Source organism: Crocodylus siamensis, chromosome 13, assembly GCF_052110815.1.
Source record: "Crocodylus siamensis isolate JL-2025a chromosome 13, ASM5211081v1, whole genome shotgun sequence".
Taxonomy (NCBI): domain Eukaryota; kingdom Metazoa; phylum Chordata; order Crocodylia; family Crocodylidae; genus Crocodylus; species Crocodylus siamensis.
In genome coordinates, this window is record NC_143407.1 from 36,945,271 (window position 1) to 36,961,395 (window position 16,125).

At 48.3% G+C, this 16,125-nt stretch overlaps 1 protein-coding gene across 1 annotated transcript in view; it reads left to right on the forward strand.

Annotated features, from left to right (window-relative positions):
- BLMH (bleomycin hydrolase) overlaps nucleotides 1-16,125 on the forward strand; it is a 32,172-nt gene that overhangs the window by 9,419 nt on the left and 6,628 nt on the right. The window contains exons 6-11 of the mRNA XM_090025465.1: nucleotides 4,650-4,742; nucleotides 9,789-9,944; nucleotides 10,624-10,782; nucleotides 10,886-10,953; nucleotides 11,549-11,666; nucleotides 15,077-15,146. Of these exons, the coding sequence (XP_089881591.1) occupies nucleotides 4,650-4,742; nucleotides 9,789-9,944; nucleotides 10,624-10,782; nucleotides 10,886-10,953; nucleotides 11,549-11,666; nucleotides 15,077-15,146 (664 nt within the window). The remainder of the gene's footprint in view (nucleotides 1-4,649; nucleotides 4,743-9,788; nucleotides 9,945-10,623; nucleotides 10,783-10,885; nucleotides 10,954-11,548; nucleotides 11,667-15,076; nucleotides 15,147-16,125) is intronic.

Consider the following 16,125-nt stretch of genomic DNA (forward strand, 5'->3'; position numbering starts at 1 on the left):
TCGCATTGGAGGCTCATGTTCATCTTGTGGTCAATGATGACCCCCAAGTCTCCTTCTTCTGTAGTGCTATCCAATGTAGCGCTGCCGAGCCTATAAGGATGCTGCAAGTTTTTCCTCCCAAGGTGGAGAACCTTGCATTTTTCGGTGTTAAACACCATCAGGTTCTCATCCGCCCATTTGCTGAGCTTGTCCAGGTCAGCCTGGATCACCCGCCTATCTTCTGGCGTGGATGCTTTGCCCCAAAGTTTGGTGTCGTCGGCGAACTTGGCCAGTCCGCTTCTGACTCCAATGTCCACATCATTAATGAAGATGTTGAACAGTATGGGTCCCAGGACAGTGCCTTGAGGGACCCCACTGGTCACAGGGCACCACGATGAGTGACTGCCATCGATTACAACCCTTTGGGTCCGACCATGGAGCCAGTTTCCCAGCCAGCGGATCGTGGTGGAGCCAAGGCCACAACTGGCCAGTTTGGCCAAGAGGTGATCATGGGATACCAGATCAAAGGCTCTTTTTGAAGTCAACATATATGACATCAATCTCTTCTCCCTTGCCCAGGTGATAGGTCACCTGGTCATAGAAGGAAATGAGATTGTTGCGGGTAGGTCTTGTTTGACCAAACCTGTGCTGGCTATCCCTCAGGATGGCCTCCTTTAATAAACTTTTCTAAGATCTTCCCCAGGATAGAAGTCAGGCTAATGGGCCTGTAGTTAGCTGGATCCACTCTCCTCCCTTTCTTGAAGATCGGCACCACATTGGCTTTCTTCCAGTCTTCGGGCACTACACCAGCGCGCCAGGAGTTTTCAGAGACCCGTGCCAGGGCCTGGGCTATGACGCTCGCCAGCTCCTTGAGTACCCTGGGGTGCAGATTGTCAGGGCCGGCTGACTTGAAGGTATCCAGCTTCTCAAGGTGTTCCTTCACGAGGTCAGCATTGATGGAGGGTAGGGGATCCCCCTCACCCAGATTTCCCTGTCCCATAGCAGGCATGGGCGTCCCATGGGACTGATGAAAGACTGACGCAAAGTACCTATTTAATAGGTTGGCTTTTTCCTGGGCATCAGTTGTCAGTTGCCCCATCTGGTTTAGCAGGGGTCCAACGTTGCCCTTGCTTTTCCTCCGGCTCCCCACATGTCTGAAAAAGGACTTTTTGTTGTCCTTGATGCTTGAAGCTAGCTGGAGTTCAGTTGCAGCCTTGGCTTTCCTGGTTTGGTCCCTGCAGGACCGGACCAGCACAGAATAATCCTCCTCGGAGGTGAATCCCGTCCTCCATCCTTTGTAGGCTTTCCTTTTTAGCCGCAGGAGGTCCGCTAGGTCCCTGGAGAGCCAGGAGGGCTGCTGTGCCTTCTTGCTGCCTTTCCTCCGTGTTGGAACAGATTTAGCTTGTGCACTGAGGATCGCTTCCTTGAGAAGCAACCACTCTTCTTGAACTCCCCTCTCCCTGGGGTCATGGTCCCTGAGGGCCTGACCGACTAGCCTCTTGAGCTTGTCAAAGTCGGCTTTTCTGAAGTCGAGGACTTCTGTGTTGCTGACTGATGGCGGATGGTGAAGGTGATCAGCTCGTGGTCGCTGTCACCCAGCTTCCCATCCATCACTAGGTCGCCGATTAGGTCGTCCCCCGTAGCCAGTACCAGGTCAAGCAGCGCTTTGCCTCTCGTTGGCCCATAGACTTCTTGAGTCAGGTAGAGGTCATCCACGCACGAGAGAAAGCTTTGTGACCGCTCAGATTTTGCTGAGTGATCTTCCCACAAGATGTCTGGGTAACTGAAGTCACCCATGACCACCAAGGTCCTGGAGCAAGCGGCCTCAGTCAGTTCCCAGGTGAACTCCTGGTCAAGCTCGGGACCTTGAGTGGGAGGTCTATAGTAGACTCCCACCATTGTGTCCCCTGTGCCGTTTTTTCCCATGAATTTTTACCCAGAGGGTCTCTAGCCGTCCATGCCGGTCACCAACATCAGCTTGCAGGGACATGTAGCTTTCCTTCACAGAGAGAGCTACACCTCCACCCCTTTTGTCAACACGATCCCTCCTGTACAGGGTATAGCCCTCGATCCCCGTGGTCCAGTCCTGGGTGGAGTCCCACCAGGTCTCCGTTATCCCAATGACATCATATTTCTTTGCACTGAGCAGGAGGATGAGCTCGTCCTGCTTGTTGCCCAGGCTCCTGGCATTAGTGTACAGGCAGGCAAGTGTGCCCTTGGGGGCTCTTGCCTTGCCCACAGATTGTGCCAGGGCTGGGGCAGGCTGGGCTCCCTTAAGTGCCCCCTTAAGTGCCTTGGTCTGCTGGCTTTGCAAGGGCCGTTCAGCGGGCCAGCAGGGGCAGCAGTCCCCCCATCCCCCAGCGGGCTTAGTTTTAAAGCCCGGTGGAGCAGGTCAGGCAGCCTGGCTGAGAAGAGCCTCCTCCCCAGGGGAGAGAGGTGGAGGCCATCTCTTCCCAGCAGCTCGCTGCCTCTCTCTCCAAAGAGCGGGCTGTGGTCATGGAAGCCAAAGCCTTCCTGATGACACCAGTGCCGCAGTCTTTGGTTCACCGCGTGGATCCTCCTCTCCCTCCTCAGCCCATAGCCCGAGACTGGGAGGATCGATGAAAACACCACCTGAGCTCCCAGACCCCTAAGCCCCGCTCCCAACTCCCTGTAGCACCTCATGACCTGGCTGGGGGTGCTCCGAGCCGTGTCATTGGTGCCCACGTGAATAAGGAGCGTGGGGTAGTGGTCTGTGGGCCGGAGGAGCTGTGGGATCCTCTCCGCAGTGTCTCGGATGCGGGCCCCGGGAAGCAGCAGACTTCCCGGGCTAAGGGGTCGGGGCGGCAGATTGCCCCCTCAGTGCCCGCAGGACGGGGTCTCCCACAACAAACACCTCTCGCTTTGTCTTGGGGAGAGCTGCGGTCGAGCCTGGGCTGCCTGCGGGAGCCGGCAGCTGCGTGGGCTCTGCCGGGGCTGCAAGAGGTGCGAACCTGTTGCTAAGCCCCGGCGGGGCAGGGGCCTTGGTGCAGCGGGCCCTGGGGCCCTTGACCACCTCGGTCCATGCCCCTGACTGGGCAGAGCGGGAGGTCCCAGAGTCCTCCTTAGTCGCGGAGGGAGACGGAGCTCTCCCCTGCGGCTCCCGGGGGAGACGGGCCTGGCAGTAGGAGTCAGTCTCCTGCTCGCAGTCCCTGGCGGCGCGCAGTCTCTGGACTGTGGCCTGGAGCTCCTCCCGCTGGCGCGCCAGAGACCCCAGTAAGGAGCAGACCCCGCACGGGGAGGGGGCCGTGCTCCCGGGCCCCAGAGCCTGAGAAAGGGACAGGCAGCCCCCGCAGCCGAGAGCCAGGGGCTCCGTCCGCGTGGAGCCCGGGACCACGGGCCCCGTCTGGGCGGCCGCCTCTGAGGTGCCCGGGGGGGGGGGGGCTGCAGAGCCCGAGGGGCCCTCGGGGTGCGGCACGTGCCCATCCGTGTCATGCCTCTGGTAGGCTGGCTACAGTTGGGGCTGGCTACTCTGGGGGGGTCGCAGGCAGGGTCTCGTGCCCTCCCGTGCAGACTCCGCGCTAACTCGAGCGCCTGTTTGCGCAGCCTGTTCGCGGGGCTCCGGTCGCGGGGCTCCCTGGGGGCCGGGCCAAGTGGGGCCTGGGCAGGGGCTTGACCCGGGGGGCACCAGGCAGCCGCCTCCTCCCAGCAAGCGAGGAGTTAACCCCTTCCCACCACGAGCCCGCTCACCTCCGGCTGTGCTGGGGGTCGGCAGGGGGCTCGGCGGCTGCTGAGGGGGTGTCTGGGGGGCTTCGGGGGCGCAGTGGGCTTCACCCGCGCATCTCTCACCGCTCCAGAGCCTAACTGAGCCTTTTTTTGAGGTGATCCTCCCTTTTCCAGGGAGGTGATCCTCCCCCTCTGTGTGACACTGGTCAGGCCGCAGCTGGAGTACTGCGTCCAGTGCTGGGCGCCGCGCTTCAGGGGGGATGTGGACAGCATGGAGAGGGTCCAGAGGAGGCCACTCGCATGGTCGGGGGCAGCAGGACAGGCCCTACGGGGAGAGGCGACGGGACCTGAACCTGTTCAGCCTCCACAAGAGAAGGCTGAGGGGGGATCTTGTGGCCTGTTACAAACTAGTCAGGGGGGAGCAGCAGGCACTGGGGGAGTCCCTGTTCCCCCGAGCACCGCCAAGAGTGACCAGGAATAGCGGTCACAAGCTGGCAGAGGGGAGATTTAGGCTCAACATCAGGAGGCGCGACTTTGCCACCAGGGCGGCTAGGATCTCGAACCAGCTCCCAAGAGAAGTGGTGCAGGCTCCTACCCTGGGGGGCTTTAAGAGGAGGCTAGACAATCACCTTTCCTGCCATGGCAGGGGGTCAGACTCGATGATCTGCTCAGGTCCCTTCCAACCCTAGAATGAGACCCGCTCAGACTGTCAGATGGAAGAGTTGTTGCTTGTGCTGATTTTAAGCTTCTGTGACCTAAACATTTTTGTTGATCTTTTCCAAACCGTTATAAAGCCTGACTGACATATTAGGTTCTTTTTTAACGTAACAGTTTTGTTGCATCTTTCTTTGGTAATGTCTAAAAACAGATGTCTGCAACTGCAGTGTAGAGTTCTGACCTCTTATATGCTGACATGCGCAACTGATACTTTGATTGTTTTGCAAATGTGAAATGGCTTTTTAATTTTTAATTTTTATTTTTAACAGATGAGAGAGTACTGTTTACGGCTAAGAAACATGGTAGCAAGCGATTCAACTAAAGGAGAACTTGCTGCTGCAATGGATACTATGATAGAGGAGGTAATATTTTATAACCTGATTCTCTCCATCAGGAAGGGGTTGCAATAGATGAGGTTGTTCTGGCTTGTTCTTGTTCCAGAGTTATTTGGACCATGCAAAGGAAATCCCTCCTACTAAGCAAAAAACAAATTGGGTACATCTGTATTGCTTGGTTGTGGTGCTAGGCACTGCCATGCTGAGACGTGCACCTGCACACATACGGTCTCCTGAGCTGGGAGGTGTAGCTGCCTTAGCTTGTACTGTTGCATGCCAGGAATCTCTGCCTCGACAGGGATGTTGGTGTGCGTGTGCAGAGTAGGTGTGATGCGTCAGCAGGGTGGTGCCTGGAGCTGTCATTTGACTGATACCCACATGTCACTAGTGACAGATGGGTATCCCTTCCCCAAGTGCTGCTAGGGCACTTAGTAGGCATTTTCCCTTCGCAAGCCTGTCTTTGCAGTGCTGTTGCATTTGGATATTCTCATGCAGATCCCAGAGCTGTGATTAGTTTACTATTGCAGAAGACCTGTTCTGTTAACCTCACTCAGCACGGTTATCACATGACACAACTGAGCCATTGCAGTTTTTCACGGGGGCTAAAACTAGTGCATGCAGAGGGTCACATCATGAACACAGGCTAGATGAACTGAACTGTGTTCTGTCTCCCAAGTTGATGCTGAGAAGTTTTACACAGTGTGTTGTTGCAGAAGTTCTCCACGAGAGAGCAGAAGAGACTAACCAAGGCAAGTTGAAGCTGCTTTGCATTAGTACGTAGAAAAGAGCAGGGGGTATGTGCCACTCTTTCATATCAGTGAAGAAAATGAGTTGCTTTAGGAAAGCCAGCTAGGCTATCTAAATACCGTGTGCATTAACTTTTAAATAAACTAAGACTATGGACAAACGTAATGTTTTCCTGCTTTAGAAGAGGAAAAGAAAAGGAACCGTTTTAGCACGTACATCAGCTCTTAAGATGTCACGGTTACACACATCCATGTGTTCCTGCAATGGTATGAGCGAGCTAAACTGTGGAGCTTTCACCCTGTAGATATGCTGGGTTGAACACAGCAGGTGCCACATGCTAATCCAACTTATTCTGTTCTCTAAGGTTTTTGTTGTTGTTGTTGTTTTTTTCCTTCAGGGATGGTTTTTGAAGCAACACATATATTGCTCATGGGATGTTAAGATTGGTGTCTATGGTCATATGTTTCTTGTATTTTTCTGTTTTGACAAGTTTGGGGGTATCACTATTGTTGTCTGGTATGAGATGATGCTGTGGGCCTCTTCCAAATCCAGCTACTGTGGGATTTCCTAGAGGTGTGTTCAGTAGCATTTTGCAATCTAGCTTTACAGATCTCAATGGAGGTGGATTTGCTGCTTGTTTCATGAGGTTATATTACAGCATAATATGCCTTGCCCTTATGCAAAGCATTAATAAAATGTTCCCTGAATTTTCCTTCTTCCTGTTACCTTATTCTTTTGTTCTACTTGCACAAGTTGTTGATCTTTGGCTCTAACTTTCTCAACACTGCAACTTAGTACTCTGTGGGTTAATGGGCCATCAACACAATTCCCATTGTTAAACTATGCCTCATGGAAGCTGTTGCAGAATACATAGTTTCTCAGAATTGGCTTGGTTGAGTCGGATAGGGCAAAGTTCTGTAGTCCATTATTAAGTGATTTTTCCGCCCCCCCCCCCCGCCCGCTTTGTTTAGAGTCTTAGTTTTTAGGGCTGGACCCTGGAAGCAGAGCTCATTGATGGCTCATTAGTTCTTTCTGAATCTTGAAATTATCCAAAGGTTGTTTATTCCTGAGTGTTAACCGGGTTCTTCCTGTTTCAGCACTAATAGCTGCCTGATACTAAAGTGGATTTCCTTTTAGTAACTAGGATTGCCTAGCTGCACCTGTCTTACTGTTTCAGGTTATTTTGCTTCACTTGTTCCTATGCATCTGAACGTGCCTGGATGCCAAAGTTGAAAGCTTGATATGGCAAAACGGGAAGATTAGGAAAGGGTCTAATTTCCTGCGCATCGGTTTGCACGTTTGTCTCCATTTACTTCTGGGCAATAATACTGGAGCTTCAGCAGAGCTGTTTTGTGCACTTTTGGTGTGAATACTGAGTGTCTGGTGTTCAGCCTGTTCCAGCACAAAAATGCTCCTTATCAAAGTGGTATGTGATAGGTCAGAGGCTTACGTCATCACAGCTTATATGATTGAACTTTTCTGGCTTCAGTGCTGTCTCTTTCTTGGACTCTGCCTTATCAGTAGTGGTCCTTCTTTTTCCCCTCCTCACCCTGGTCTTGTTTTTAACAAAAGAGCCCCAGCATACTTGTCACTGGAGTGATTATAAAGCACTGTTAAGTTGAAATAAGCTTCCCCTGGGAAGGAAGCCTTTGAGATATTATGGGGTGGTCTGTGGTGGGTGTGGTGGAAAACAAGACGGGGAGACCATTCTGCTTCTGCTGACTTGAGATTTCTGTCTCCATCGTTTTCCTTCCTTTGGTTGGAACCGTTTTGCCCGTTGCTTTCCTTTTGGACCTTCTCTGCTGGCTGCTTTATTTCTGTAATCCTGGGTGGTTGTGAATCTAGGCCATCTGAGGCAAAGTGGAAATGTCCACTAGCAAATGTTATCTCTGTGCAAACGGTCTGTGTGAGAATCCAATATTTATAGCAGGTCAGGGGTTTAATTTTTTTTCCTCTTAAAACCTTTTATTAAAAAAACATGTTCTATGAAAACTCCATGTGTGAATTCATCCAGTAAAAACATGAGCCCACGCCCTTGTTTCCTCTTTAAAATTAATCTCTTCTACTATTTTTTCCCCTGAATGTTTCTGCTGCCCTGAGGAGCTGCTTGTGTTGGAGGGTAGGTAGTGTAACACAGGACTGCTCGCTTGACGTCAAAAAGACAGGCTGGCATGAAGTGTAAAGCTAAAAGTCCGTCTGGTAAGGAAAGCACAGATAAACCCAAACCCCTCTGACTCCCCTCAGGCTAGGCACTGAAATCTATTGTATTGCTTTAAAGGGAGAATAAGAGTTATCACTGCTGAAGGTGTCAGCTGATCCACCGTCACTTCTGTATGCACCACTAGTCCATGGTAAATGAAGCTAAGCGAGGGCAGTTTACACTGGAATACAACACCTAAATGATTGCAGTTTACCATCCACTAATTGTGGGACAGTGCAGATGCACAAAATAGTTACAGTAGGCTGGTGTGAGGTGCAGTCATCTCCCCCTTTTGCAGCCAGTATCATTTTAGTTTTGATCTAAACCTCCAGATGGGTATTTTTCCTGAGCAGCTTCTAAGGAGAATGGGGCAAAAGGTCAGAAAATGTATTAGAAATGGAGTTGTTTCTGCAGAAGTAAAACTAGGTTCTGCCCTCAAGTTTTAGGCATTTCATGGAGCTGAAAAGGGAAGTATGATGCTTCCAGCAAACTGCCATTGGCACTGGAAGGAAGAAACCCGGCCAGCTCGAGTCCTGAAGCAACTGTAGGTTTGGGGTAGTCCAGGGAAGCTAACTTGGCCACTCATCCTCATACAGGCTGCTGGGACGGGCCAAGGCCTGTGACTTATGAATTAGCCTGGCTCGCTCCACGGAGGAGGAAGTTGAAGTCGTTTCCAAAAATGTGCAGTTTCCTCCTAATCTGGGGAGGGCAGGGGGTGAAGAGATGGACAAGGGCCCCAAGGTTGTTAGCCTGGACCTTGGGGCAGGGTCCGGGAGACCAAAACGGGTGGTTCTGCATGGGGGAGTTCAGACCAAGGGAGGCTGATCCCCTGCTAAAAGCTTCAAGTGTGGGTTCCCTCTAGTGAACAAGACTGAAATTGCACTTGAGGAACACGGAGCCTGCAGGGCTTCTGGAATTTGGGGCTAGAAGTAAAATGAATTGAAAACTTTAACAAACAGTATTTCAACCAATACTGCAATCTTTGGCTTCCTTCTCTATGCAAAGTTCAGGTCATCTTGGCTGGACATTGCCTAAACCTAATGCATCCCACGAAGCACAGTGGGGAGATGGGGGAGGGCCCCCTGAGCCCTGTGTTTTTAAAAAGAATTTGACTTAGTGATAGAATCAGCTTGAAATCCAAGTCAGGAAATGCTGTGTAACAGAATCATGTTGGCCACCAAAACTGTTGCAGTGAGCAGGCGGTGCCTCTCAAATAGCCTGCATCATTTATCCCTAAAACTAGATATTGTTAACCACATTCAAATGGATGCAAGAAGATTTATTTTAGAACTTCCAAAGACTGTAAAAACTACTTCTGAAATACAAATCCACATTGCAGAAGGAAAGGGAATTGGTGACAGCATAACATTAGAAGGAACTGGTTTCTGTGTGTGTGTGTGTGTGTGTGTGTGTGTGTGTGTGTGTGTGTGTGTGTGTGTGTGTGTGTGTGTGTACGCTAGGAAAAGCTGGGTTACTGCATGCACAGCACAAGCTGTGCACTATTAAAGCAGCTTCCCATCCAGTATTTGCATGTGCTGTAGTGGGGAAGCTTTCTTGAAAGGTGGCAATTGCCTTGACAGTGTTTCTCTTCTCCCCCAGCCTTTAGCAGAAAGAGATTCCTCAAGGTAAATTGTAATGTGTGTGTGTGTGTCCTTTTCCTGTTACTGCACAGTGTAAATACCACTACTGTTTCACTTTTTCTCTGGCTTTGCTAGGGTTAAAGTTTGGGCAGTGCTTTAGCTCAGCTGCACGGGGCATCTTTTTTTTTTTTTTTTTTTCCTCCTGGCCAGCTTGGAATTTAAAATATTAGTGTCCGACCTGGAGGCCTTTGGCAAACAGCATGCCTCCAAGGGAGAATCAGTGATGTCTTTCAGCATGGGGAGGAAGTTCTTAGTTGTGTAGCCTTTAGTTTGACTTTGAAGACTTGGGGAATGGGGTGTAGAGAACCGACTGGCAAAAGATTATTCGAGTGGTCAAGCATGGAGCCATTCGGGTCTCAATTCTGCACCTGGTTCCTACATGAAGGTATCAGTTGACTTGGAGCATGTCTTTAACACATGCTATATAACATCATGCACATCACTGGTGTAGGTGAATTTTTCAGAGTTGTTTGCTGTTTTCTGCAGGTCTTCAGAATAGTCAGCATCTGCTTGGGGAGCCCCCCGGACACCTTCTGCTGGGAGTTCAGAGATAAGGAGAAGAACTATCACAAGATCGGCCCTGTGACACCAACGGAGTTCTACCAGGAGCACGTCAAGCCGCTCTTCAATATGGAAGATAAGGTTGGCGAATACGGAAGCTGCTGTCTTGAGTCACAGGATCATAGAGAAGTCAGGCTGGAAGGGACCTCCAGGAGGTCGCATCTAGTCCAGCCCCCTGAACAAGATGGGATCGTCCCTGTCTAAGCCATCCTGTACAGATAACTGTATGAGCAGCCCTCTCATGTGACTGCCAGGCACAATGCCCCAAAACACCAGACACCTTTTTACTGTTAAATATAGCGTCTTGTGCATTGTTACAGAAATGGGGTTTGTACACCTGAGACTGCGGGACGTGGGTTTAGATGAATAAGCGCTCCTAGTGAAGGCAAAGTTGGTTCTGCATTTTTAGTATTTGCTCTTTGCCCTTCAGGTGGTTCTGCATTAATTTGGGCGAGGTATTTGTGATTAAGTTGTGACAGGACAAGGAAGAGTGCACAGCTTACTCAGCCATGGACTTCTATTAAAAAAAACCAAACAAACCAAAAAACAGAGGGAGAAACCCAGAATAAGGAGTGAAGCCTGTGTAGCAGCTGAGATGCACTTACTAGCCCAGAGAGTGTCTTCTATACTCTGGCAGTCGAGCCAAAGCTCTCTTGGGTTACATAGTGCTCAGCCAGCTAGAGCAGAAGTACTCCCTTCTGAGAGTTAGTTCTTTCTCTGCATAGATTTGTAACTTGATTTGCAATCTTGATCATGGCAGGTTTGCCTTGTGAATGATCCTCGACCTCAGAATGAGTACAGCAGGCTCTACACTGTGGAGTACCTGGGCAACATGCTGGGAGGCAGAAAAACCCTCTACAACAACCAGCCCATTGATGTCTTGAAAAGGCTGGCTGCGGCTTCCATTAAAGATGGCGAGGTTTGTTTGATTTAATTCCAGTTGGTAGCATGGTATTTCTGTCTTGTGGTGTACAGCTATGTTGGGATAGTGCCCAGGTGTGACTTCTTCCTTCTGTTTTTAGGCTGTGTGGTTTGGCTGTGATATTACAAAACATTTCCATGGAAAGCTGGGCATCACTGACATGAATATGTAAGTGTAGGAAACTAAAATAAAAAACAATTCTCTGGAAATCAGGCTAATGAACAAAAGCGCTAAAGCGATCAATGTTTCGGCTGCTTCCAAAAATGGCTTTATACCCAATGATGACTGGGTAGTATGGACTTGTATTTTTGTTTTTCAACCTCCTTTTCTATTTTGCTTTTTATCTGAAATGTTGGAACTTCATTAAAATGCACTTCCCCTTTGATATAAAATATTCCTGTATTCAAGGAGAGGTAGCTGAACGTCTTCTGTGCCCAGACAGAAAGGAAGGGGATGCAGCTCTGGACAGATGCATGTCTGTGCGGCAATTCTATGACAGCTCCTTTATTGAGCTTGTGCATTTCCCTCGTTGTCTAGCATCTAGTGAGTGGCATTCCTAAAGGGGTCTGTGCTTTGCATTTATTCTAGCTGAGATGTTCTGAAAGTAGCTGAGATTCCCCGGGTCCCTTGCAGTGCATCACTGCTTGCTACCCTGCATTCCACTCCATCCTGCTGGATGCTATTATAAGCACCTCCTGTTTATAATAAAAATGCTGTTCCCTCCATCCATATTGATGCCCATGTGTGTATGGCTTCATTATAGATTTAATCATGACCTGGTGTTCGGCGTCTCTGTCAAGAACATGAACAAAGCAGAGCGGCTGCTGTTTGGAGAGTCTTTGATGACCCATGCCATGGTCCTCACTGCCGTCACAGACAAGGTATGATCCCTTCCACAAGCACTCGTGGTGTTTGCACAGATGTATTTGAATTTTCCTGTGGCTTGTTTGTGTGCTCAAGGCTCATTCATAATGCATAGGTTGTTCTGCGGAAGGTCAGTATGAGATCATGATGTCGCAGTTGTGCATAATGTCTGGGGCTTACCCGAGTCACTTGGGCCTGTGCGAGGGCTTGGAAAAACTGAAAATACTAACTTACCAGGGAGGGAAGAATTCTAGGCAAGGGGCAGGCATAGCTTTATCCTGCCTAGAACATCCCTTCTTAAAAAGAAGGCAGAAATTTGACTCGTATATTCTGAAACCTGAAAATGCAATGTAGATGGATCTAAATGGTATGTGGATTCTCATTGGTCTTCCTAAGCAGAGAATCAGCTATAATGAATAACAGCCTTCTCTGTTCTGCTGCTTAATCAAATCTTGGGGTTTTTTTATGGCACCAAACATATGTGCTATAACCTGCTTGAACTACCAGCAGGAGGCACTAAAGTATCCAGTAAGACGCACACAAATCGGTATTGCTCAACTGTGCTGCCTCCACCAGTGAAGAAGACGTTGCAGCGCCAGGTCGCTGCGGAGCTCCAAGTTGTAGTATTTGCTGAAATTGTGACCTCCAGTAAAATAAACTGGAGAAGAGACTAAATGATCAGGGCTCTGGTGTGCTGTCACGTTACTCTGAATTTTGATGAACAAGGAAGGCTTGTGAAGTGAAAACTTCCATGTGCTTGTAAACAGAACAGGATTTGATTGTGGTCTTGAGGAACATGGCCAATGGTACTTGGACAACCAAGAGATCACTTAAAAGCAGTAGTGCCTTTTTCACACTAGAAAAAGCCCAAATACGAGGCATTTTCCCTGTCCAAAATTTGTTATGTCCGAACATGTCATTTATAAATCCTAACTTAATCTGAAGGAGCTTTGATAGGCAGTTGTAAATCCACTGAAGCATTATTTATTTTTTTTACCTGTTGTGTAAAAGGTTTTTGATTGCAGTGGGATTTTCCTTTTATCTTTTTTGCTTTCAATTTTACAATGTAATTTTTCTTTTAAAAGGCAAGTTTGACATAGATTATAAATGGACATGGATTAACTCTGTTCAACCCAGTTTTTATATGCCAGGAAGTGTTTGAGAATGGGCTCAGTTTTCTTCCTTTGGTAGAGATTGAGTATCGTGTTTTAAGATTATTTTTTTTCCTTTGTTTTAATCTTATCTCTTGTAGTTTAACTTACCTACTGCTAGTGTGGCTATCTGGCTATCAAAGGATAGATGAGCAAGTTTTTCAAAGACTAGTTATCTCTACTTCTATCATTCAAATCACTAACAAGAGAAGATATCAAAGGAAAGGAAAAGGCATGCACTTATATTCTCATGGGAAGGACAGAGCAGCAGCACTGCATCTAGAAATAGCTAGCAGATAAAGCAGTTTTCTTCCCAGGGCTTCTACAGGCTTGATATGTGCATGGAAACAGTAGATTTCCACCCCCCACCCCCACCCCCGGTAAGTGCAATGTACATTAACCCACGAGGGCTCTTCAGCTGAACCTGGATGGAAATCTTGTCTGCTACACAACTAAAATTGGTTTGGTGGAAAGCGGTTTAGCACGTCTACATAGCTTTTGTGCTATTCTTCAAGTTGTGTCCTTTGTCCTTGCTGGTGTAGTTCTAAAGGACTAGGAAACGCATCAGAGATTACTGAAACAAAGTTTCTGGTTCAGCTTGGAGGAGCACTGCGTTTGGGGAGACTGCACAAGCCCACAGAAACATTGTGGGGACAACATGCCAAGATTGGTTGAAATATTTCAGACGGTTTAACTGTACAAAGACGTTAGAGCGGTTCGGTTTGAACTGATTTAAGCTTAAATTTTTAAGCTCGCCGGAAGTTCATGGAAAGTGCCTGGTGGTGTAGGCGACTTGCAGCGTTTGTGTGGAAACAGTGATCTGTCGTTTCCTACGTGGCTGTAACTGGCTTAATTTTTTCTGGGAGAAAGCAGGCATGGAGCCCCATGAAGGCTGCAAAAGTCAGCAGACTTTGAGCCTTTTAAAAGCAAAGAAGTGATACAAAAGTTGGCATATTCCCATTGGGAAGAAAAGACCTTGAAGGCCAAAGCTGGTAGTGTGTGAGAGGAGAGAGCGGCATCCCTTCACTGCAGGGCCAAGATGTTAATAGATGGGACAGGGTTAGAGTGAGAAAAGCACAGTAAGAAGCTCCTGTGTTTTCCAGCTGAATTACAGCACTGTTGCCGATGTGGGAAGAGGCCTTGTAGGTTGTGAGAGCAGACGGGAAAAGCATTTCACCAGAATAACAACCCCTCCCACCAACAAGCCCGTGTTTCTTCCCCACTGAGAGACGACATTTGTCTGTTGGGAGGAAACACTGGGGCGTGGAGAGGGGCACAAGACCTCTCGTGTGTTTTTTTTAATTAGAAAAGTTACGTTTCTCTGTAATGAAACACTATGTGCGGGGGCACAGCCGCTTGTTCGTGTGACGTGTTCGAATTGGTCCAGACAGGTCCACGAATTTTTGTCTCCTTTGAATGCGGAAATGAGCTCACCTCCCCCCAGCTGTGGGCTGTGCTGAAACAGGAAATCTTGTTTTCCCTGAACTATTTTTATTGTCTAAACAGTGATTTATTTTTTTCATAGGTTTATCTAGAATATAGTGAAACAAGCTGGTATTTTATTTCTGACGGGTGCAAGTATTTCAATAGCTTAAATCTTTCAAATCCATTAACGTACCTAGTCGCAGGAAAGGAGAAACCCAACCACACTATAAAATGTAACCAGGCTTCTAGAAACAGTCACAGATGCTGTCCTGTCTTTATTTGGTAAACACTGTCGACTCAAAACCTAAAAACGTCCAGTTCCAAGCATCTGGAGTGATGTACCCAAGCTATGACTAGGAAACCACATGTTTTAGCATACTTCTGTTGCCAAGATAGCTGCAAGGAAAAAGGACTGTTTTATAAACTTCAGCCCCTTGGTCACTTGTGTTAGCGTTGTGCTAGTCATGCATCTCGACCTGCTCGGAGACTCTTTCCGTTTGGAACAAGTACCGTGCTAGGTGTTGGATCTCGACTGAGATCCAGACAGAGCCACTGTTTGCAACGCACCTGAGCAAAGTCCTTGGAGTTTTTAAATGGGATTGTGACTTTCTTGTTTTGTTAAATGCTTGTTATCTAATAATGGGATGATGACCTGAACTAGACAGACAGCTTTTAGAAATGGAATAACTCTCCTGTGCTTGATGCACAGCATAAGTAACCTGGTAGATGGTGTCCTAGAAGAGAATTCAAGTGTCGTGCTGGTGGTGGGGGTAATGGTTTTAGAAGTGGAGCTGGTGACTGGGCATGTGAAGCCAGCCATTGAACTGTTTAACCATGCGTGTTTGTTCCAGGATGAACAAGAAGGATCGTTTGAGAAGTGGAGAGTGGAAAACTCCTGGGGTGAAGAGCGTGGCTGTAAAGGTAACACGGTTCATAGACATGGGACCCTGCTGCTGCCCTTCATGTATGAAAATAATGGGAATAGGAGCAGGGCTCTTTTGCTAGGATTCTGTAGGTTGCAAACGGCCTCTGTGCCCCAAGTGAGACACTGCAACATCATGGAACCATAGAAAATTCAGGTTGAAGGGACCTCGGGGTCGCATCTAGTCCAACCCCAACTATGTCATCCCAGCCAAGGCTTAGTATTTTAAGACCCAGGTAGACAAATTAACCGCAGAATAGCATAAGGTTTTCCTAAGGCCTCCAGGTCCGACTTGAGGATTAGAATCCTGAGCTTGGATTGCTGCGTAGTAGCCTTCGGTATGGCCTGCTCCAAAGCTGTGTTTGCAGACACAGCTGTACCAAGTGTGACACGTCAACAGATGGCTGTGCTCATTTTAATGGACACAGATTATGAGCTATCTTTCTAAATGAAGTTTGTTTTGGGGGGGAGGAATTGTGGGGAAGGTATAAGAAGGGCTGAGTTTTTACTGAAATTCCTCACTAAGTACCCCAGCCAGACCACTGGAAGCTGTCTTGGCTCTCAGAGATGCTGTGTTCAGGATTGAGATACAGAGGCTCAGTTGCTGCTAAGGTTTCCTGTATTCTAGGCCTGGGCTGAGCCAATGGGTAAAGTGGATTAAGGCAGCTTATCTTCAGTTGATGCTAGTACCTTTAGTTTAAAGAAGCAGCATAGTTTGTAATAGCTGGGCCAGGCACAGTGAAATTGTTTTAGCCATCTCACCGAAGCAAAAGTTGGGAATCTTTTTGAAGTCAATGAATGGAGAAGTAAGATGCTGTAAGTAATACAACTCTTGTATGCTGGGGTGCCCAGTTCAGTAACATTTGCATAGAGCATTGAAATTCCAGATGTGAAGGCAACCAGAAGCGCATGGTATGCATCATCCGGGGGACAGCTTGGCTTTGTACTGTAACTTCTGGCAATCGGATCGTTTAAAGC